The sequence below is a fragment of the Staurois parvus genome, unplaced genomic scaffold (genome assembly GCF_062004578.1).
Source record: "Staurois parvus isolate SC_StPar_1 unplaced genomic scaffold, SC_StPar_1.0 ptg000814l, whole genome shotgun sequence".
In the NCBI taxonomy this organism is placed as follows: Eukaryota; Metazoa; Chordata; class Amphibia; order Anura; family Ranidae; genus Staurois; species Staurois parvus.
In genome coordinates, this window is record NW_028318610.1 from 1321111 (window position 1) to 1345114 (window position 24004).

At 42.5% G+C, this 24004-nt stretch overlaps 1 protein-coding gene across 3 annotated transcripts in view; it reads right to left on the reverse strand.

Annotated features, from left to right (window-relative positions):
* The window catches only part of GRB10 (growth factor receptor bound protein 10), a 217501-nt gene that overhangs the window by 88906 nt on the left and 104591 nt on the right, over nucleotides 1-24004 (reverse strand). For all 3 annotated transcript variants that reach the window (XM_089654934.1, XM_089654933.1, XM_089654935.1), the window contains one exon: nucleotides 14836-15052. In XM_089654934.1, coding sequence (XP_089511060.1) covers nucleotides 14836-15052 — 217 coding nt within the window. The remainder of the gene's footprint in view (nucleotides 1-14835; nucleotides 15053-24004) is intronic.

Genomic DNA, 24004 nt, shown 5'->3' on the forward strand with positions numbered 1-24004 from the left:
GCCCTTTATAAATAATATATATCCTTACATAAACCACCACAACATAAATTTGGAGGCACTGCTGAGATCCATAGAAATCGTACCATAACACAAAACGCACTGGTGATTGTATATTTGTACACGTTATCAAACATATATTTTGTATCAAAATGGCATCCAGTAATCACGGATCCACCTCTTCCAAGCATAACGAGGAAAATATGGCGGCTCAAGGCATTGAGCAGGAAGTTATGAAGCCAGCTCGGAAAGCTGCCGGTGCTTGGCAGAAGTATGTTGAAAATGAAGTAATAAATTATCTCCGCAAGAGATTGAATTTGGGGGATAGTAATAATGAATTTGTGGATGAAGAAAAAGAGCAGGCCATGAGCACCTTTGAGGACCTGTTTAACCAAAAGGGCCAGGTTGTTGGGTTTTTAATGGCATTTGCTGGAACAGAAAGTGATAGAGGCCGTGACAGACTTCTCCTAGAAGCTTGGCCCATGTTATGGTTCATGACCGCTGGAGCTGCCCAGCGGACCATGACTATAAGGGAAGAGTTGTCAGAGGCCCGCCTCTTGTTAGAAAGCAAAAATCAGGACATTGAGTCTTTGAAAGGGAAGCTTGGTCATGCCGGTATTCGTTTAGACGAATCCGAGAAACATTATGATAGATTGGTCGGAGACTTTCGAAGTGCTCAGGACCTGTATGAAAGAAACTTTCAGGAGTTAAAACAACTTCAAGAGAAGTATCAGGACTTAAAAGATGAGGTGGAATACTTCAGATCAGAGAGGTTATCTCCTGTCAAAATTAAAGTTCACCCAGGGGATAAGCATGACCAGTCAGAACTTACCTTGATAAAATCTGAGCAGAAAACTCTGGAGGAGCAGATTATAAGGTTGACGGCCCAAATAAATTCTGGGGTCCGAAACCGGACCAACCCAGGCAAGCAGGAGGCTGATGAGCGGAGATACCCGCATCACAGCGAAGTATCTGATAGTGAGGCAGGGTCAGAATATAGGTCACCTCCTAAGCTATCAAGATACACTCCAGAGCGCTCTGAAGAAAAATATGAGGTTTCATATAGGCAGGAAGGGAAATCCCAGGGGTCATTCAGGAGATATGACACCCCAAAGGTCATTAAGTTCCTGAAGGACACTGTTCCTATGTTTTCTAAGAAAGGGTCCCTTGAAATCACCGAACACATGAAAACATATGAACAGACGTTAGAGATTCTGGGCATTAGAGATGACCACACCAAAATAGAATTGCTGCCATGGGTGTTCGAGGAGAAATACCGGCAATTCTTTGAGACCTTGAGGGCCTATTCCAATCAGTCTTGGAGAGAGGTTAAACATAAGTGCCACATGGAATTTGGGCCTTATAAAACTGTAACCTCTGCCAAGGCTGCGGCCTACAATTTAAAGTGTGGTCCTCACCAAAGCCCTGCAGAATTTCTGGCTGTCCTCAGAAATGCCTATTTCCTGGCTGAAAAGGATCCCAATCCTAACCAGCCAGAATTCAAGACACTATTCTATGAAGCATTACCTGCTTACATAAAATTGGGACTTGCAAAGGATTACAGAAAGGGATGCTCTCTTGATTGGTTGGTGAGAGAGAGTGACTATTTATTCTCGATCCAACAGTCCAGTGAGGGCGGGATAAAAAGAGAACCTAAAAATAGCCCCAAGATAGTAGCAGCCACTACCGTTTCCCCTCCAAATCCAAATGTGCAGGCAGAGAAGAAATCATATGCGGAAGTAGTCCGTGGGGGTAAAACCAATGGTTCCCCTAGATTTGCACCTCAAACCCAGCAAGTGAAGGAGGTCCATAACTTTGCACCCCAAAACCAGTGGGTGAGAAAGGATAGGCAAAAGCCAGGGAACTACGGTAGTGGAAGTGAGAAGAATAAAAAGTATGGTAAGGGCCAGTACAGTGATGAAAATCAAAGGAGGCAATGGTATCCTCAGAGGTTCTATTATCCTCGCCAAAACCAACATGGGAATTTTTATGGGAACCCCAATTTCAACAGGAACCATAATTACAATAAGAATCCCAATTTTAATAAAAACTCCGACTTCCAAAGATTTCCTCCACGCCAAGAACACCCTCAAGCTCAAAGGGGGGATACAGTACCCCAGGCTCCCTTTAATAACAGGGAGACCCCAAAACCTCAGAGAGAACAATGGCGTCGGGACCAGAGCAGTAGTTCTGACTCTGAGTCTCATTACCAGTCCCGTCCAAAATACAAGCGTAAGTATAGGAAAAGGGAGAATCAACAGAATGACTCCTCTGAGCGTATTGGACAAATAGAGGCACAGGTCAGCAAAATGGCTGAACAAATGGACAGGCTTGTCACTCAATTTCCATCCAATCCTTTTTTAGGAGCAGCTCCTGTGACCAACCAAGGGTCACAGAATTAACAGGCAACCAAGCCTTAAACCAACAGGGGAGGACACTGAGTCAAATGACAGGAGATGTGTGCCCCGTCCCTGACACGCCTACTAATAGAGAATCTAGTTCTCAGGCAAAGGGGGACCAGTTATTGGTTATTAATGATTCTCCTGTTTTTCAGTGTCCATCTATTGCCCCTAATATAGTCGCGGCATCGGAAGTCGTCGGGATTGACAAGCCAGACGGAGCACCAACTTCTAGTTGTGCTTCTGTCTTGAGACAGTCCAAGAATCCCACCAGGGAGGATAAGGGTAATGTGTCCACCACATGCGGTGAGATAAGAGCCAGTCATATGTTATTGAAGGGCCCACAGATCTTCAACCACACTAATTTCATGTGTGAGCTGACTGAATCTGATGGGAGATATTATGCCACGGTGCAGGTGCAGGATGCCAGTGATCTTTCGATTGTCGGCTTAATAGACACTGGATCCCAAGCAACCATCATGTCACAGGAGCATTTTGACAAAGTGGCGAATGTCATGCCCACCAAGCCGAGACTTAAAAGTTTTGACAGCTCATTGATTGGTGTAGGTGGAGACCCTTTACAAATCATGGGTACCGCCTGGCTTAAACTGAAACTGGGTAATAAGGAACTGAGACACCCCATCATCATTGCTAGCATATCACAGCACCACATGATAATTGGGATGGACTTCCTAAAAAGGCTGAACACCATAGTTGATTGTGTGAACCAAGTCCTGTGGTCACAGGTAAATACCCCAATTAAATATGGGAAACTTAAAACTCCCCATTCCCGACAACACTGCCACCTGGTGGAAGAAAGGCCTGGATCATTAGAAATCCATTTCAGGAACAGCCAACTTCCTGATGTAACGGTTATCAAACCTGATGACCATAACCCTATCAGAAGAGATGAGGAACACATTTTTAGAATTCCCCAAGATAAAATCAAAGATATTTCCCTCCAAGATGACATCCTTACGATATCTTTTCATCAGGAGGATAAACCAAGAAAAGGGGGAGATCACACCCAATTCTTGACAGGTATTGAAAGGGTTAACAGCGACTTGTTTATCCCCATCCGGATAAATGGTCTTAATAGGTCAAAATATGCCAAACTAGATTTGAGACAGGAACACAGCTTTGTAAGCCATGGGTTGATAAAACACCTGACCGAAATGGAAATGATCCGTTTCTCCACACCTCAGCGTCATTGGATTTCAGACTCCCTTGATGACTCTGATGATCACAATTCAATGGCTAGGTGTCTCTTAAACGTCACTGTAGGAAACAAAACAGCCGCCCATGTGTTCCTAGTCTTGGATAATTCCCAAACTAAAATTTATTTTGGCAACGATGTATTACATCGCTTTGCAATGCAAGTCGACCTAATTAATGACTGTTTATGGAGTCGACTAAAGGGGGACCCCGAAAAATACCAAAATCTGGACTTAGCTTTAAAATCCCAGCAACAGATGCCTTATGCTGTTGAAGTCCAGGTAGCCCAAAAGATTACAATTCCTAAGGGCATAAATAATTTCATACTCCCCATCCAAGTTAAAAAGGGACATAGACTGAAGGGGTCAGATGCATTAGTATGCCTCTCCCATAAAATGCAGGGGGAGGGACTGAACATTACACACACGCCCCTAGTCAACACACATCAATCCCCGATGTACATTTACGTACATAATCTGTCCAATCAGGACATCGTCTTACCCAAAGAGACCCTTATTGGTCTAGCGGTAGAGACTGAATATTATACCTTTGGGGTTACTAACCAGGTGATTGGACTCATCCCCGATGAATATTTGTCGGAGGAACAATTAATTGAACAAACATTCCATTCATTACCAGAGGGTATTTTCACCATAGAGTCCATTTATCCATTCGATTCTAAAGATGGCACCTGTCGAATCGAAGAGACATCAATTGTCTTTGATCACCCAATCAAAGAACAAGAGTACCCCAAAGAACCTGGATGGCAGGAGAACACACACACACATCACATACCCAATGACCTCACCACGAAACTTGAAGAGGCATATGAGATAGGTCAGCCGGAAAGCTTTCCTGGATTCAAGGAGTTAGTGGAAGAGATGGTGGCCCTCGCCGACGCGTGTGCCAGTGATCTCGACCGACAATTGCTCCGAGAGCTTCTCCTTGAATTCCAAGAGATCTTTGCCAAGGATTCTTACGATTGTGGGACTACTGACCTACACATCGCTAGGATCCAAACAGATCCAGATGCCCCACCAGTATTCGTAAGACAGTATAGGTTACCATTAGCTTCCTATGAATCTCTAGCTGAGATTATCAGGAAGTTACATGAAAGGGGTATAATTAGGCCCATCCACAGCTCCTACAACCACCCGATCCTGGGTATCTTAAAACCCAATGGACAATGGCGTTTGTGCGCTGATCTCCGTCAGCTAAACAAACGTGTGTACATGTCAGGATGGCCTGTCCCATACATAGACCAGTGTCTCGCCCAGCTCCAAGGATCCCAAGTTTTCACAGCTTTAGATGGTGCACAGGGGTATTGGACCATAAAGGTGAGTGAGGAAGACCAATACAAACTGGCCTTCAGTTTTGGGAATCGACAATATTGTTGGGTACGAATGCCTTTCGGATTCATAAATTCCGGACATGAATTTGCTGTGTTCATGCACAAGGCCATGCCAGACGCCTTCGAAAGGGGGACGTTGGCATATGTGGACGATATCCTGATCAAAAGTACAGATATGACCAAACATATTACAGAACTTCGGCATGTCCTGGGCCAATTAAAAGCAGCAGGAGTTAAACTGTCCTTACAAAAAGCCCAGTGGTGTCGCACGAAGGTAAACTTCCTAGGCCATGAAGTTACTGCTGAAGGTTTGAACCCACAAAAGAAGAAAGTTGAGGCGGTTCTGAACTGTAAAGTCCCTACTAACCTTAAAGAATTGAGATCATTCCTAGGTATGGTAAACTACTCGCGTAAGTTTATTGACAATTACGCTGAGATAAGCAAGCCACTGCTTCACCTACTGAAGAAGGATGTCGAATGGTCGTGGGGTAAGAAACAGGAGGACGCCATGAAGGAATTAAAGGAACGTCTCACACAAGCGCCGTGTCTCGGATATCCCGAAGGGGGTAAAAATTTCTATCTAGAGACAGGGTTTACGCAGGTAAGTATGAGTTCTGTTCTTTACCAGAAACGTGATGATGTCAGTAAGGTGATTGCCTATGCCAGTAAAACTTTGTCCCCGGTTGAAGTAAAGTTCAGTGACTGTGAAAAAGCTCTATTGTCCACCGTGTGGGCATTACAGAATTTTCGCAGTTACATTCAGGGAGAGAGAATCATTGTTGAAACGGCACACCAGCCTTTACAGTATTTAAAGAGTGAACGTATCAAGGGAGGAAATGTGTCTAATAGCCGCATCACTGCTTGGACTTTGTCTTTGCAAGGGTGGCCTCTTGAAATTCGGTACAAACAGAACAAGGAAAGTCCAGTAGCCCAGGGCCTAGCCGAGCTCCATGATTGTTCCGCAACTACGCCTGCTATGGAGGCCCCGGACACTGACTTTCTGGAAGAACAACTGTTCTCTCCCTACAAGGTTTATGATGAAGAATACTGTAAACAGCTGCCGTGTGTATATGTGGATGGTTGTGCTTTTCATCACAAGGATGGGGAACAGCTCCAACTAGTGGCAGGTATTGGAATCGTTTGGACCCAAGGTGTCACCCCAATTTCTGTGGGATACAAACTTGGACCAAAAAGCAGTCAGGTTGCTGAACTTACTGCAATTCTTAGAGCAGTTGAGATGGCTATAGAGTTCAACATCAGAGAGTGTGCCATCATAACCGATTCCAATTATGTCAGGAATAGTTTTGTGGAGTATTTTCCTAGGTGGAAGCGAAACAACATGAACAAGAGTAATCACAAACCCGTGAAACATGGTAAGCTCTTTTGTCACATCGATGAACTGGTAAGGTTCAATGATCTCACCCTGCACTTCAAGAAGACCAAAGGCCACTCCAAGGTTCTAGGTGCCGAGAAAGAAGGGAACGATCTGGCCGATTCTCTAGCCAAGGAAGGGGCAATCACCGGTGAACTGTTAGACATTGACCAATTTTTAGGTACCGTACAGATTGAAGCTGTCACCAGGCAACAGGCCAGAACAGCTGGTGATCCAAATGCATTACAGTGGAGTCACGATTCTCCTAGTGAGGATTTAATTACTGCCCAAAAAGAAGACCCAATAATTGGCTTGTTTTATAGTCATATAGAAGATCCCAACCAAAATCCCATAAATAAGGAAGTATGTAGTGGGAAGGAGGATTTACGTATCTTAATGAAATCCAAATCCCAATTCTCTTTATACCAGGGATTGTTGATACGAACCTCAAAGGGTGGCGTACAACAATGGGTCGTCCCACTTAAATTTAGAGGTTTGATGCTACAGCATGCCCATGATGCTCCCACTTCCGGTCATCGTGGAGAGAAGATCACGTATGAGATCCTGCGGGATTATGCCTACTGGCCTCATATGTTACGTGATGTGAAGGAGTACTGCCAAGGTTGCCTAATATGTCCCCAATTTCAACCTACCAAGCCAACTCACAGAGCACCTCTCCAGAAGAGGGGGATATGTATGCCTTGGTCAGACCTTCAGATGGATTTTATTGGGCCAGTAACAAAATCTTCACGAGGAAATCGGTATATGTTAACAGTTACATGTTTATTCACCAAGTATGTCGAATGTATACCAGCACCAAATAATAGCTCCGAGACATGTGCTGCATTACTAATAAATCATGTATTTTCACGTTTTGGTTTACCTCAGAGGATAGAGTCTGATAGAGGATCGCACTTCACTAGCGAAGTGATGGCCAAATTGTGGAAAATTTTGGGGGTTAAAAGGAAATTGCATATCGCCTATCGGCCAGCCTCTAGTGGTGGTGTAGAACGATACAATCAGACCATCGTTAATGTCCTTAAGAAATTTGTTAAGGAAACAGGTAAAGATTGGGATGTCAAACTCCCGCTGGTCCTGATGGCGTTGAGGGCTACTCCGAATACAGTTACAAAAATGTCATCTTTTGAACTGATGACAGGTAGACGGATGGTACTGCCCCAGCACTTATTGTATCGCACTACAGATCAAAATTTGATCAATGCTACCACCACACACCAGTACATAGAGGATTTACGTAAACATCTGCAATATGCTTTTGCCTTTGCCCAGCGAAATTTGGAAAGAGCTGCAACTAGTGCTAAGACATACTATGATCTCAAAACCTCCAAGAAGGAATATGAGATTGGTGACAAGGTCTATCTATACAACTTTGCAAGAGACCAGATCAAGGAACGGAAATTCCTTCCATCTTGGAAAGGTCCGTTCTCTATCATTGATAAAATCTCTCCGGTCGCATATAAATTGCAGGTTACCCGGTATGGTGAAATCAGTGATAGATGGGTGCACATCAACCAATTACGTGCTTGCCATCCGAAGTCTCAATTGCAGTTGTTGGAAGACTGAACCCACCAATTCCTATCTGGAGATATTGAGATCATTATTAAATTTCCTTTAAACATATAATTCATCTTTTGCCTTACAGGATCCAGTAACATAATTTTATGTATATCCATTACTCAAACTGTTCATTTTAATAATTTAGAAAGGAAGGCCCAGACTATGACCAGACCGGCGATCGGAGGTGTCAATGACCGGACCCTAAAAGGAAGCTATAATGTCCTGTGGGAAAGACCAGATGCCAGAGATCGATCCGGAGACGATAACCTGATGTCCCAGGCCACCAAGGGCCAGTCCAGAGGAAAAGACCCGCCTAGGAGACCGTCTAAGAGACCTGTCGTGCGGAGGACCCATGGACCCCAAGGTGGATGTGTCAGGCCAGGCCGGCCTCATCACAAGACCAGGATCGTCATCGGAAGTGTCCATCTAAAGACGCCGAGTCAAGTTGAGGAACAACCAGCATGACCGCTGCCATTTTATTATCGGAAATTTTTTTTTTTTTTTTTTTTTTTTTTATTATTTCATTCCCTTCACCGGAGAAGACGAACAATCACTCTAGCCAAAAGCCTCACTCATGTTTTTCGATACAGACACCCCTATACACGTGCCTGTACCCCAAACAAAGGGGGATTTTGTTGTGGGCTTTTGAATCATGTCTCAAGAATATGACTTTTATCAAGACATAATGTTATATAGCAAACAGCTCAGCAGAACCGGATGTTAAGAGTTAATTTTGTCTTGGTTAAACCTTCAAGAATTCTAGTTAAAGAAAAAACCTCATGAAAAAGAAGAACCCTCATAAGACCTCATGGAAAGACCTGACATCTGAAGAAGATCTCTGCTGAAATAACTACTCTTCCATCTTTTCAAACTTCCTAAAACTTTAAACCTCTAAACTTATAACTTCCTACATTCTCCCCTATTGAATCTCTCACTTGCCTATATATCAGTCTAAAGGCGTTCCACTGCCAGCTAAATCCACGGGAGAGTTGCCTAGTCTGACGTCCGGGTGTGGTGAGATGTTTATTTGATTTGTATTAATTACTTTCTCTGTTGTGTAGAATCATAAAATTACCTTAGTGTATTACAACAATATTGGATAGTTAGATATATGTAGTCAGATACTGTGTTACTGTTAAAAAAAATTGTTTATTGCCATATTATAAATTTTTCCATATTTCATAATTTATTGAATATTAATAACCAGAGTATCATATATCAAGGGCTTACTTCTTGCAAGCCTATGGCCACGGCATGTAAGAATATAACCTTTGAGATATTCGAAATTATTAATTATTAATAAATTTAATAAATATCATATCATTTAAATTTGTGATTGATGTAATTAGTTAGAGACATTATTAGTGTGTCTTACATTGGTAAGATATACTTTTGATTGTGTGTACCAATATTCATTTATCACCAGTCTTTTGTGTTTTGTGTTAATATATATATAATTTTTGTACATAAATAAATTTTTATATTTATCTATTATAAGGCAAATTTTGTGTGTATGGTACGAAATCATATTGGCTAAAAGAATTCAAGGTACAATAATAAGTGGTGATCAAATTATCAAGGTGTCCAAATTATTGGTTTACTAAATATTTGCCGTATTTTAACGGCTGGAGGCACTGTAATATTTCATCTAAGGGAAAGGGACACGCCCTTTATAAATAATATATATCCTTACATAAACCACCACAACATAGGACACTATTGCTTCCATTGATAAACACCATTGGAACACTATTCCTTGCAGTGATACCAAGGGACACCATTTCTCCCACCGATACAAAGGGGCACTAGTCCTACCACTAACAATAAACGGGGAACTACTTCCTCATCCTACAGACCACATGCATTAGGTCATTTTTTACTTCCACTGACCACCCAGCCTAAGACCGTTTTATACCACCGACACCGGGGCATCTTCTATTCCCAACGATCACAGTTCTGACCCCTTAAATTCTGAAGGACTGTAACATCGGTCCATTGTTTAGAAAGCCTGGAAAGCCATGGAATATGGTATTCAGGAACTGGAGGTTATGACATTTGGGGAATTGTGCGCTTTTAATCATTTATAGGGTGTCTATTTGCATTGTATTGTTTTAAACATTCTTCATTCTAGTGTCACGCACTTTGAAATATTCTCTTGTATTTACCAGCTATACGGCAGCTCTGTTTTAACTATACATTTACAGCAGCACAGAGTTTTCTTGGTGTATTTTGTTTGTCCAAGTCATGTCTATTGGCTGTGGAGATATGGGAGGCGGACCAGAAAGCAAAATGCAGAATTAAAGCACTAACTCTAATCAGGGCCACAACTAACCCACCAAAAAACTGGGATTCTTCAGTGGACCGGGGCCCTGCCTGATGAGACCATCGGCAGTCAGACCTTTAAATACCTTCCAATAGACCCAGGGGGTTGGAGTGAGCAAATAAAAAGGAGTTTCTCAGCTGCTGGTACAACTATCAGCACAATGAATCCCGCTGAGAGTGTACCTGACCCGTCAGTCTCAACCGATCAACAAACCCTTCTTATGACAGTGTACAGTACTATAGTCTTGCTAAAGCCAGAATACTAGAAAATAAGCCGTTTCATGACTTCTATTGCTCCGTGTAGAGAGCGATTGACCGTGTACCTGAAGTTCTTAATGCACCAGGGATGGAACGCAAGTAAATCTGTAAACATTAAGGCTAGCAATATATGTATTAGATTCTCTATCCACTCTACACAGCCTGGATAAATTATCTTCTCAGCTATTGTACTCAGTCAACAGTTACTACGTACAATCTATAGTCAACAGGATCTATAGCTGCTGAACAGCCCAAGGCATCAACAGCAAGGCTCTTACTTTCCATTCATCATATATCAGCATCAGAGGTTGGTCATCAGCTCTGAGGAAAGGGATTCGTCCCCGAAACGCGTCAGCCATTTGACCGCACTGACAGTGAGAACACCTTCCCTGCCGTTGTGGCCATTGTCATTTTTCTATGCTTTTTAGATACATGCTTCGTCTGAGTATGTTTTTATTATTCTTTCACTCCTACAATAAACCTTGGATAATGCACTAGGTGTGTGCTCCACCTGTTCTCTCTATCCAGTGGCTGATATCCCCGTCTGAGGAGCGCTGCACCCCTGGAGCATTTCCTTTGGTTGTCGCTGTCCTGGTACCCTTGGCTTCCCTTTTGGCTGTGCATATCCTAAGGCGCTGGAGTACACATACGATATCCGGTTCGGTTGCTGAACAGCCCACCACTATTTCCCATCCTGATCTGACAAAAGTTGATCGAAATATCAAACTTTGTTGAATTGGGTGATGTGAACAGTGCAACCCAAAGCTTGAATTTCAGCAGGAATCGGACCAAACTCAAGCAGTTTATGGCCTCCTGAAGTAAACAGCACTGTTATTGTGCTGGATGAGCAGACAGTTTGCTACATCTAATGCAGATAGGCATTAAACCCATAACATTTTTCAGATATTTAAAGTGGTTGTATACCCAATGAAGTGCCTGGCCTCAGGTGACAGAGCTTAAACAAATCTCCTACACAAGTTGTACCCATTTCAAAGTCTTTCCCCTACATTCAAAGTGTAGAATTTACATAGGATATCTCAGCTCTGAAAAGCAGGGGGGTGGGGAGCTGGAGTAACATCAGTGAGGAGAGCTCCAAGAGCTGATTGGAGGGAAGGGGCACACCCCCCCTTCAAACCGGAAAAGAGTTGAGAGTGTCAATGACAGGCTGTGCCCTCCTGATGTTTTCCTGACACTAAGAAAAAAAAAAAAAAAAATATATGAAGTGACTAAAAGCAGAGAGGAACCAGGCAGCAGACCGAAAACATGTCATGCTCTGAATTCAGACATGTACAGTGCCTTGAATAAAGTATTCATACCCCTTGAAATTTTCCATATTTTGTTTGAGTTACAACCAAAAACAAATGTATTTTGAGATTTTATGGGATAGACCGGGTGTCGGCAACCCGCGGCTCCAGAGCCGCATGCGGCTCTTTCACCTTTGCTGTGGCTCCGGAGCACACTGCCCACCAGGTGACAGGCAATAGGGTTGCCGTAGCTCAGTGATCGGCAAGCCGCGGCTCGGGAGCCACATGCGGCCTCTTTACACATTTTAATGCGGCTCTTCTGTGTGCTGGGCGCCCGCTCCCCTCTCTCCTCTCGGGCGGCCGCCCCAAAAGTCAGGACTCTGCAGCTAGCCCAGCAACGGGCAAACTACAGCCTGGCGGACCTTTTAATCCGGCCCGCGGAGCATGGCAAACATTGGCTGTCAGGATGTAGGCGGGGCAGCGTGACGAACTCCTCTCCTCACAGTCCGCCCTGAAGACCGGAACGGTGCGGGAACACGGCGAGAGGAACGCGCGGAGCAAAGGTAAGTGAATTGACAATATGGGGAATGAATTACTATATGGGGGATGTATTTTCAGTTTTAAAAATGTGGCTCTCAAAATAAATTTCAATCGTGGTTTTGGCGAGATTTGGCTCAGTTGAAAAAAAAAAAAGGTTGCCCACCACTGCATTAAGGTAAGAAACAATATATGCAGTGTCTGATTTGTTTTAAATGTTGCAATGGTTTTGCGGCTCCCAGTCTTTTTTTTCCCCTTCGGAAACGGGTCCAAGTGGCTCTTTAGGTCTTAAAGGTTGCAGACCCCTGGGATAGACCAACACAAAGCGGCACATAATTGTGAAGTGGAAGGAAGGAAAATGATAAATGCTTTTCAAATTGTTTTACAAATCTCAAAATCTGGTGTGCATTTGTATTCAACCCCCTTTACTCATACCCCCAACTAAAATCTAGTGGAACCAATTGCCTTCAGAAGTCACCTAATTAGTAAATAATGTCCACCTGTGTGTAATTTAATCTCCGTATATATAAAGCCGTTCTGTGAAGCCCTCAGAGCTTTGTTACAGAACATTAGTGAACAGCATCATGAAGACCAGAGAACACCAGACAGGTCAGGGATAAAGTTGAAGTTTAAAACAGGGTTAGGTTATATCCCAAGGTTTGAACATCTCATGGAGCACTGTTCAATCACCCAAAAATGGTAAGTGTGGCACAACTACAAATCTACCAAGACATGGCTGTCCACTTAAACTGAAAGGCCGGCAAGGAGAGCATTAATCAGAAAAGCAGCCAAGAGGCTCATGGTAACTCTGGAGGAGCTGTAGAGATCCACAGGTCAGGTGGGAGAATCTGTCCACAGGACAACTATTAGTCATACACTCCACAAATCTGGCCTCCATGGAAGAAAGCCATTGTTGAAAGAAAGACTTAAGTCTTGTTTACAGTTTGCGAAAACCCATGGGGACACAGAAAACATGTGGAAGAAGCAGCTCTGGTCAGAAGAGACCAAAATTTAACTTTTTGGGCTAAAATCAAAACGCTATGAGTGGCAGAAAACTACCTGCACATCACCCTGAACATACCATCCCCAACGTGAACATGGTGGTGGCAGCATCATGCTGTGGGGATGCTTTACTTCAGCAGGGACAGGGAAGCTGGTCAGATGGATGGAGCCAAATACAGGGTTCCTTTACACTTTATACACTCCAGAAGTCAGCCAGTTAGAGGGGGAAATCCTTCTTGACCTGCCCATACCTGGAGAATGACAAAAGCTCCCGAGGCATGCCTACTTGGCCCCAACCACCTGGAGACAGTCAACAGCTCCATAGACACTTGAGCATCTTTATGGCTCCACCCAAATCCTTTGGTGTTAAGCGTAGAAGAGGCGACAGAATGATCATGTGACTACTCAGAAAAAACCTCAGGACACAGAGGTTGTATGCTGTGCATGGTCCAAGTATGATGTAGTGCGGGAGGGACCCAGATATGTGGGGGGGACCCAGATATGGGCAACTTAAGTGTCATTTCAGGAGATAATTTACGAGGGCATGTTTAGGGCAAAATTAGGGGCGGGGCAGGGGATGGGTGGGGCAACTGGTGGCGACAACTCTTAAGGTCTGCCTAGTAGCTCAGGACTTGAAATTTTAAGCCCTGAGCTAACCTATTATACATCTCTCCAGACAACTCAAGCAAAGTATTTTTACTAAATAAGTGCAGCGCTTAATAAATTAAAGTGAAAACAATGATCATGTGAATATCAGTGTCCATATACACAATTCAGTGTTCAGTATTTGTTGACCCACCACCCTCAAAGAGTGATCTTGATAGACAGCAAAACAACGAATACCACCACTGTCTCCCAGTGAATTACAAACTCACCGGAACCATCAGCTGCCACTACAGCAGCATAAAATGCCTGCAAGACTCAGATGCAGCTTGTCATGGCAATCTGTGTAAAAAGAGCACCCTCTAGTGCAGGCTCTAGCAAAATAAGGCTCACCAAGAGCAAGAAGTGCTTTCCATAGTGTAGTATTTATGGTAAAAAACGTGTACTAGTAAAGGTAACAAAATATGCCAGCTTACATTTGTGGCCGCTGCCAACCCAGGATCGTGCAGCGGCATGACGTCAGCACTGTAACTCCTCCCCAACACGTTTCATCCAATAGGACATTTTCAAGGTTCTGCCTGCTATCAAGAACACTGCGGGTGGTGGATCAACAAATAGTTACTGAACACTGATTTGTGTCTATGGAAAAATGATAATATTCACGTGATCAATGTTTTCTCACTTTAATTTATTAAGCACTGCACTTATTTTAGTTATATTGGGTCTATACACTACCTATTGTGCCAGCTGCTTCATTTTGGCAGTCAGCGCAGATATCGTTTTTTTACTTTGAAGTATTTTTACTGCGCCCCACTGCCATCTGTAAAATAAACCCCCAGAAGGGTCTCACTGGGCAGGTTAGGCTGAACTTCCTGCCACCTGAACACTGAAGTATAATGGTGAAGTTAGTTATGAAGACATTAGGAGATGAATTAACATGCTCATTAGGTTTACAACCTGACTGCTTGTATTTGCATTGGTTGGGAGCGTTGCATCTTCTGTCTCTGTTGCACGGACGGAAGATTGTTGGTTCCTGAGTTTGATAGCTGGCTTCGATTAAGCTGTCCATTTTTAAGAAGTGGCACAGATTCCGATACCCTGCTGCATGTAGAATATAAACTATCCAGAGAAGAATTCATATCATTCACAAGAGCCTCTAGGTCAACATCATCATCTAAAAAGAAAGGAAAAAAAAAATTACCAAAATTATCAAATGTGCAATATAAAAATGCAATCATGAATCACATGACTAAGGCCCTATACACAGTACCACAAATGGGGCACCTGGCATGCATTCCTTGCACATAAAGTGGTTGTAAAACTGATTTGAAAACATAGCCTTCTATAGTGTCTCAATCCAAAGCACCTGGGATCCTATAATAACCTTCTCCTGGGACCCCCCCCCCCCCTCAGTTGTAATTTTCCATCCATGGATCACACACCTGTATACCATTTCTAGGTGTATGGCCCTTTATGAGAGCTTACTGCTGGACTAGGAGCACATTGTTAGACAAGTACCCCCCGTAGTATAGTATGTATAAAAATTGTGTTCTATGTGAATGCAACTTTATTTGAATAAAAGCAGAACAGGCATAAATACAAACAGCGGGGTCCTGGCTCCGGCTCTCCCAGCTCCCTTGCTCCACCTAGATGTGCATCATCACATGACTTCCTCAGCAGTACGTGGCCGGGCACAATCTTTATTTATATATAGCAGTGTCTACACTGCTTATCCAAATGAGCCGGATGTTGAGCTATATTACAACTTAAAAAAACTGTGCATTTAAAATGCAATATGCAAACGAATAACTTGCAGATGGTAAATAAAAATATTTTACATGCATATGATATAAGACCAATGGAGTGGGAAGAGGCCATATTGGAACAATGGCAATAGGAGAAATTGAGGTATTATGAATACCATCGCCCACCTACAGATTTGTACCTCAAAAAAAGGAAATATGGGAGAAAAAAAAAATACACCATTTTTTTTATATAAACCTTATAATTCAACCTTTAAATGGTGTCTGAATTCTTCCAAAACCACCATCCAGATTAAAATCATTGCACCTGTATTGTACATAAATATTGGTATTTAAATGTTGATATTTGAATTCAAAAATAGGTGCTGCTATTATATATTCACTAAATAACCACACTTTGTGATAAATAAAAACCACAAATAGCGCAACCCCCTACACCTCAATAATTAGACGGAATAAAGTAAATAAATGAAAAATCCACCACCGTGCACAAAAATTAAACCATTAAGTAAATAAACTCTCAAAGGCCAGTCACAAAAGTCCATATATATTCCAATATGATCCTCCATAAATGAAGTTGTAATGTCTTCTTCACCAATGTGACATCCAGTGCTTTAAACACCCCATCAAAATACACTCACCAGATACTGGTGAAAAACCAGCATATCTGTATATAAACCAACACTCCCCCACTGGGTTCCAGCTTATGGATATCTGTAATAATCCACATGGAATTATCTACATGGTTACTGTGGAGTATTACGGATATCCATAAGCTGGAACCCAGTGGTGGAGTGTTTGTTTATATACAGATATGCTGGTTTTTCACCAGTATCTGGTGAGTGTGTATTTTGATGGGGTGTTAAAGCACTGGATGTCACATTGAAGTTGTAATGTCTTCCTTCACCATTTATTGAGGATCATATATGGACTTTTGTGAATGGATTTATGAAAGTTAATTTACTTAATGGTTTAATTTTTGTGCACATGCACGGTGGTGGATTTATTTAATTTATTTTACTTTATTAATCCATCTAATTATTGAGGTGTAGGGGGTTGCGCCATTTGTGGTTTTTATTTATTTATCACAAAAGTGTGGTTATTCATTTTTTTTCCCTTTTAAAGAGAAGGAATTACAAATCACCCACAGAATATGGCAGAAGAGGAAAGGAGAAGCAGCCCTGGAAGAGAAGAAGAGTATGTAGGGCAGAAACAAAAAAACTAAAGAAAAATAAAGAGGGTATATTTAATTTGAGTGGAAAGGAATTGACTAAGGAAATGACGGTATTGGATAATGGACTCAAGTTTGCACAAACAAAAAATATGGACAAGTTCATAACATATTGGTCTACAGAAAGCGGGCTGAATATTTATAAAAAAAAAAAAATAAAAAATACGTGCTTACCAACCCTTATGGAGAAATTAGGAATATGGAAGTATCAAGAAACCCAGAATAGTAATACACAAAAACAGATCATTGTTTAACCCCACAAATATAGATCGTAAACATATAGAAGAAGTCTTTAATGAAATGGTGTTGGAAGATCTGGAAAAATTGCAAGTCAAAAAGATGATCCGAAGGAGATACAAGGAATAACGTCACTTGAAGAAAGGACATTGTGATACGTCCAGCAGACAAGGGAAGAGGAATAGTGATTTTGGCAAAGGACTACCACTGGGAAATGAGACTGGAGATGCAAATACATACCAAGTACTGTGGAGGGGCGTGGGGAACAAAAAAAAAAAAAAAATATGAAAAACCCAGAGGAGAAATATCTTGTACCTATGACTTTCAGAACTCCCATTATATATAGCATACCCAAAATACAAAAAGATGAGAAAACCCCTCCAGGACAACCCATAGTTAATGGTATAGAATCGGTGGGTTCTAGAATAGGCCAATACATAAATTGGTTCCTCCAACCAATGGTTAAACAAAAGGCATACCTAAGACATCTTATGCAACTTTTACAAGAAATAGAAATCAAAAGATCAGAAGTACCATCTACGCTCAGATGTTGGGTCACTGTATACATTAAACACGAGGACGCAATAATATCTACTGATTGGGTGATGAAGACCTATGGGGAGTTGAAAACTGTCCAAAAGGAGATCTAGAATGTTTGAAGTACTCACTAGAACAATTATTTTTGGTACCAAGAAAAATGATAAACAAACAGGAGTTGGCACAGGGACCAAGTTTGCCCCAAGTGTGGTTTATTTATGGCCAAGTGGGAAGATGATAGTTTATAAAAATAGGCCTGAAAAGCTCAAGATAAGATTTATAGATTTCCTTATAATGATCTGGAAAGAGGAAAGGAAGATCTGGAGGAATAAAAAAAAAAAAAAAAAAAAAAAGATCGAATTAACCTGGGAAGTGAATGAATGAGGAAAAAATTCCTGGACCTCACCATCTATAGAGAAGAAAAAAAAAAAAGGCTTAAACTAGTCTGATATTAAGGATTATTACAGTGCGGTGATACGGTCACAAATCGTAGACTGGACACAACTCAGGGGAAGAGTGCAGTTAAAATAGAAAGCACTTTAAGCAACACATGAGGATTATTTGGATACCACGACAGTTTCGGAATATGGATGAGACTAGTAGTACACTCACATATGATTGATTACACAAATGGATTGGAAGTATAACTCACTGTTTATTCCCCTATTGGGTACTGATTTTTTCTTCACCGGGGAAAGGATAATATTTTGGGAAATGGTTTAAAGGACGTAGATGCACAGTTGGGGGATATAGTACTAAAAGGAATTGTGCACTTTAAGATTTAAAGAGTAAAAGTATATTTGTAGCATTACTTAAATTAAGATATTACCAATTAAGACATTTTGTTTTGAAGCTGCCCTAACCCCTGAGGATGGTGGAGGACATGCGCCTATTCAAAAAGATCTTGAGTGGTAGTATAGTTTTTGTATTTTTTTTTATTTTTCTTTGTGTGGTAGTATAGCCTCAAACCATGTCACTTCTGGGATATACAAGATCCTTATTGAATTGAGGGGGGGGGGGCCCTTGGAGAAATTGGAAAGGGATTTGGGGAGAAATTGGAAAGGGATTTGGGGAGAAATTGGAAAGGGATTTGGGGAGAAATTGGAAAGGGATTTGGGGAGAAATTGGAAAGGGATTTGGGGAGAAATTGGAAAGGGATTTGGGGAGAAATTGGAAAGGGATTTGGGGAGAAATTGGAAAGGGATTTGGGGAGAAATTGGAAAGGGATTTGGGGAGAAATTGGAAAGGGATTTGGGGAGAAATTGGAAAGGGATTTGGGGAGAAATTGGAAAGGGATTTGGGGAGAAATTGGAAAGGGATTTGGGGAGAAATTGGAAAGGGATTTGGGGAGAAATTGGAAAGGGATTTGGGGAGAAATTGGAAAGGGATTTGGGGAGAAATTGGAAAGGGATTTGGGGAGAAATTGGAAAGGGATTTGGGGAGAAATTGGAAAGGGATTTGGGGAGAAATTGGAAAGGGATTTGGGGAGAAATTGGAAAGGGATTTGGGGAGAAATTGGAAAGGGATTTGGGGAGAAATTGGAAAGGGATTTGGGGAGAAATTGGAAAGGGATTTGGGGAGAAATTGGAAAGGGATTTGGGGAGAAATTGGAAAGGGATTTGGGGAGAAATTGGAAAGGGATTTGGGGAGAAATTGGAAAGGGATTTGGGGAGAAATTGGAAAGGGATTTGGGGAGAAATTGGAAAGGGATTTGGGGAGAAATTGGAAAGGGATTTGGGGAGAAATTGGAAAGGGATTTGGGGAGAAATTGGAAAGGGATTTGGGGAGAAATTGGAAAGGGATTTGGGGAGAAATTGGAAAGGGATTTGGGGAGAAATTGGAAAGGGATTTGGGGAGAAATTGGAAAGGGATTTGGGGAGAAATTGGAAAGGGATTTGGGGAGAAATTGGAAAGGGATTTGGGGAGAAATTGGAAAGGGATTTGGGGAGAAATTGGAAAGGGATTTGGGGAGAAATTGGAAAGGGATTTGGGGAGAAATTGGAAAGGGATTTGGGGAGAAATTGGAAAGGGATTTGGGGAGAAATTGGAAAGGGATTTGGGGAGAAATTGGAAAGGGATTTGGGAACAAAAATGAACGAATCACAGAATAAAAGGTTTAAATTAACACATGGGGTGATTAGTATGAACAGAGTTGAAGTTATAAATGTTTAGCAAGATAGTATTGAGACAGAGTGCTGCACAGATGAGTAGAAGTCTCACCGCTTTGTTGGAGGGGATGTGGAGCTAAGGGAACAATGGCTCATATATGGTGGGATTGTCCAAAAATACAGGGGTATTGGCAAGATATAATCCAATTTACACAAGAAATATAGGGGACAAACATTCAGAAGGATCCATGTGTGTATTTTATAGGTCAGATGTACTGGTAAAGCAGTATAAAAATATAGTGTATTATACCATCTAATTGGCGTGGCTAATGGGGTTATTCCCAAATTTTGGCAGGTACAGGAGCCTCCAACAATGAAGGACTGGCTAGAGGGGTGGACTATATAAACAAGATGGAGTTATACTATATAGGACAAAAAGGTAATAGAAAAAATTTAGAAAGGAATGGGGAAGATGGTTTAACAAAGACATCCGGAAAATATACGGAAGTAGTGTGAGGCCCAGTGATCTGATCTGTGGTAGGAGATTTAAAGATTTTAAAAAGGGAATGTCTTGTATGACCGTAACAGAATCCAGAAAACTGAAAAGAAAGGTCGGAGGGAAAGAAAGAAGAAGATAAAGAGTAGGAAGAAAGAATTGAGGAGAAAGGGTATAGATATGAATTGGATTGTCGGAGTGACCTGGACTGGGGTGAGGGGGTTGTCTAGAGGGGAGGTTGGGACGGGAAATTAAAGGTTATAGGGTTGTGCTTCTGTACTGAAAAAAAAAAAAAAAAAAAGGTTCATTTTATAGAGCAGATACAGTTGAGGGAAGTGCTTTCAGAACAACCTAGATGTGTACAAAGCCTTAAATCTAAAGAATATATTGGGGGAAAAAAAAAAATATATCGGACCTACTGAAAACCAATACCTTATCTTCATTTAAGTGGGAAGGGTTTTATAAATGTGGAAGAAGTTATGCATGCCAACATGTGAAGAACAATGCTAGAAAGATTGGCATTTATTTCAACATCCACTGGGAGGAAATACAGGATTAAGGCATTAAATCACATGCAACACAGGTGTATTCTATGTACTACAGTGTTAGGTGTGGCTTTCAACATGTGGGGAGAACCAAAAAGGAAGTTAAACGGTTAAACGATTACATGACCATGTGGACAATATAAAAGATTGGGTAGAAGAATCAGTGTGTCCAAAGTAAACCACAATTTTGGGGAATGGAAAAATGCCAGAAACAATGGAGAGGGAAAACAAAAAAAAAAAAAACAAATTTTAGGCCAGCAAGGGTCCAGATGGATATATAGTTTTGTTTATTCTAAGTCACTAATGAAACATTATCAAAAATTCTACTGTTCCCCCTCTACGGCTATGACCCCTAAAGGGTTGACCATTTTAATACATCTATATGCCCTCCCAATCCTCTCACTCATTTTAAATACCCACTAATACTCCATCACGTGGATAGTGGTACAGTATATGTTGTAGTGATTTCTAGTTTATTAATCCTGAATAATAAATTACAATATAACCCCTTCTCATATAGCGCCAGTTTGCGCAGTGCTTTACAACACAAGGGCAGACAGTACAATACAAATTAATACAGGAGGATTCAGAGGGCCCTGCTAGTTAGAGCTTACAATCCAAGATATATTTTTAATATTTTATATTCTCCTCATGGGGCAGGGTATATTGGCATTCCTATTTAGCAGAGAAAGGTGGGGGGTTCTGCCTTATGCAGGTTGTCACAAGGGTGTGGTGGCAATGATATTGTACCATTCTCAAATTAAAGGGTAAGGATTTCAGCTTAGTGATGTATATTAGAGAATTCACCACAAGGTGGCGCGGCAACACTAGTATTGTCATTTCCATTGTATTTATTTTATATCATGTGTTTAAGGGCCAGTTCACGCCACAAAAAAAACGCACTCCGGATGCATTCCAGATATGGTTTTTGCTTACAGTTCACACCACACTGTCCCTGTGCAGTTTTGATGCAATTTGCCATGTTCCAGTACAGCTCCTTAGGAAAAAAATGTTCTACTTATTTTCTGCACAGGAAACTGACTGCACTGATGTGAACTAGGGCCATTGGAATGCATGAAAGTGCATTCATATTTGGGGGAGAAAAAAAAAAAAAAACCACCTCACACCACATTCACTGGATTGCATCTAATGTGAACTAGCCCTTAAATTTCTTTACCAACTGCAAGTTATCAATTTGCATATTGCATTTTAAATGTACAGTTATGCTGTAATATGGCTCAACATTCAGCTCATTTGGGGGCGAGCGAGAGGCAGACGAGCGAGAGGCAGACGAGCGAGAGGCAGACGAGCGAGAGGCAGACGAGCGAGAGGCAGACGAGCGAGAGGCAGACGAGCGAGAGGCAGACGAGCGAGAGGCAGACGAGCGAGAGGCAGACGAGCGAGAGGCAGACGAGCGAGAGGCAGACGAGCGAGAGGCAGACGAGCGAGAGGCAGACGAGCGAGAGGCAGACGAGCGAGAGGCAGACGAGCGAGAGGCAGACGAGCGAGAGGCAGACGAGCGAGAGGCAGACGAGCGAGAGGCAGACGAGCGAGAGGCAGACGAGCGAGACGCAGACGAGCGAGAGCGAGAGGCAGACGAGCGAGAGCGAGAGGCAGACGAGCGAGAGCGAGAGGCAGACGAGCGAGAGCGAGAGGCAGACGAGCGAGAGCGAGAGGCAGACGAGCGAGAGCGAGAGGCAGACGAGCGAGAGCGAGAGGCAGACGAGCGAGAGCGAGACGCAGACGAGCGAGAGCGAGAGGCAGACGAGCGAGAGCGAGAGGCAGACGAGCGAGAGCGAGACGCAGACGAGCGAGAGCGAGAGGCAGACGAGCGAGAGCGAGAGGCAGACGAGCGAGAGCGAGAGGCAGACGAGCGAGAGCGAGACGCAGACGAGCGAGAGCGAGACGCAGACGAGCGAGAGCGAGACGCAGACGAGCGAGAGCGAGACGCAGACGAGCGAGAGCGAGACGCAGACGAGCGAGAGCGAGACGCAGACGAGCGAGACGCAGACGAGCGAGAGCGAGACGCAGACGAGCGAGAGCGAGACGCAGACGAGCGAGAGCGAGACGCAGACGAGCGAGAGCGAGACGCAGACGAGCGAGAGCGAGACGCAGACGAGCGAGAGCGAGACGCAGACGAGCGAGACAGACAAGAGCTATATAGCATGCACCCGGCCACGTACTGAGGAAGTTACATGACGATACGTGTGGAGGAAAAAGGGCACAGAGAGCCGGAAGTGACACAGGAGCCACAGCCCCGCCATTTGTATCTATCCCTGTTCTGCTACAGAGTGCAGCTTTATTTTAAAAAAAAACACGGGGATACTTGTCTATGTGAGCTTACTGCAGGACAAATACACGCCACACTTTTCAGATATTTGTGATCTTGCCAATCTTGTGATTTAAAAAAAAAAAAAAAATCCCACATTTTCCAAAAACTTGATGGGAAAAAAATAAAATTAATCTTCAAAAAGCTCACTATGCCTCCTAAATACCTTGGGGTGTTTAACAGAGGGTGCCTCATTTTCTGACATTATCTAGCCCTTTCCACTACAGCTGCACGGACCTTGGCCCACTCCTTACTTTGAACCACACTTTCATTGATGTCAGTTCTTTCAATCATGGCTCAGCTTCATGTGTGGGCATTACCATAGCTGTCTGCTATCAGGAAGCAACACCCTTCTAGCCTTCCCACCATGACTTGCCTGCGCTGCATAAAGCAAAGACGGATTATATAACTGTCTAAATTCTGGTATATAATTGAAATAGAAAGGGTTTTATATATTCAAATGTAAAGGGGAAGGAGCAACCAAGGTAGGTAAAATATAGGCAGAATAAATGTCAGCTTTAAGGATAGGAGGCTAACATTTCAATTGAACATATCCAACAAATGCAGACAAACTGGCTTTCTGACTGAACACGCAAGATGACATCACCCCACTTTATGCCAAAAAATTGAAAAGACGATCTCCGTTATCGTGAAGGTTACCCTCATGACAATTAGTGTTTTGTTCAACTGTAGATGGCCTGTGAATTTAGTGAAAAAGAAATGGGTTGGCACTCAACCAAATGTGAGAAGACCACATGGGGGAAACCTCTTCTTATTTATGCAGTCTTTTAAACCTTTGAATTAGCAATGGTTCCAAAGAAACCAGAAATCACTTCATCAGTAGTGGTCTACACATCCTATTTGTGAGGAAAGGTAAATT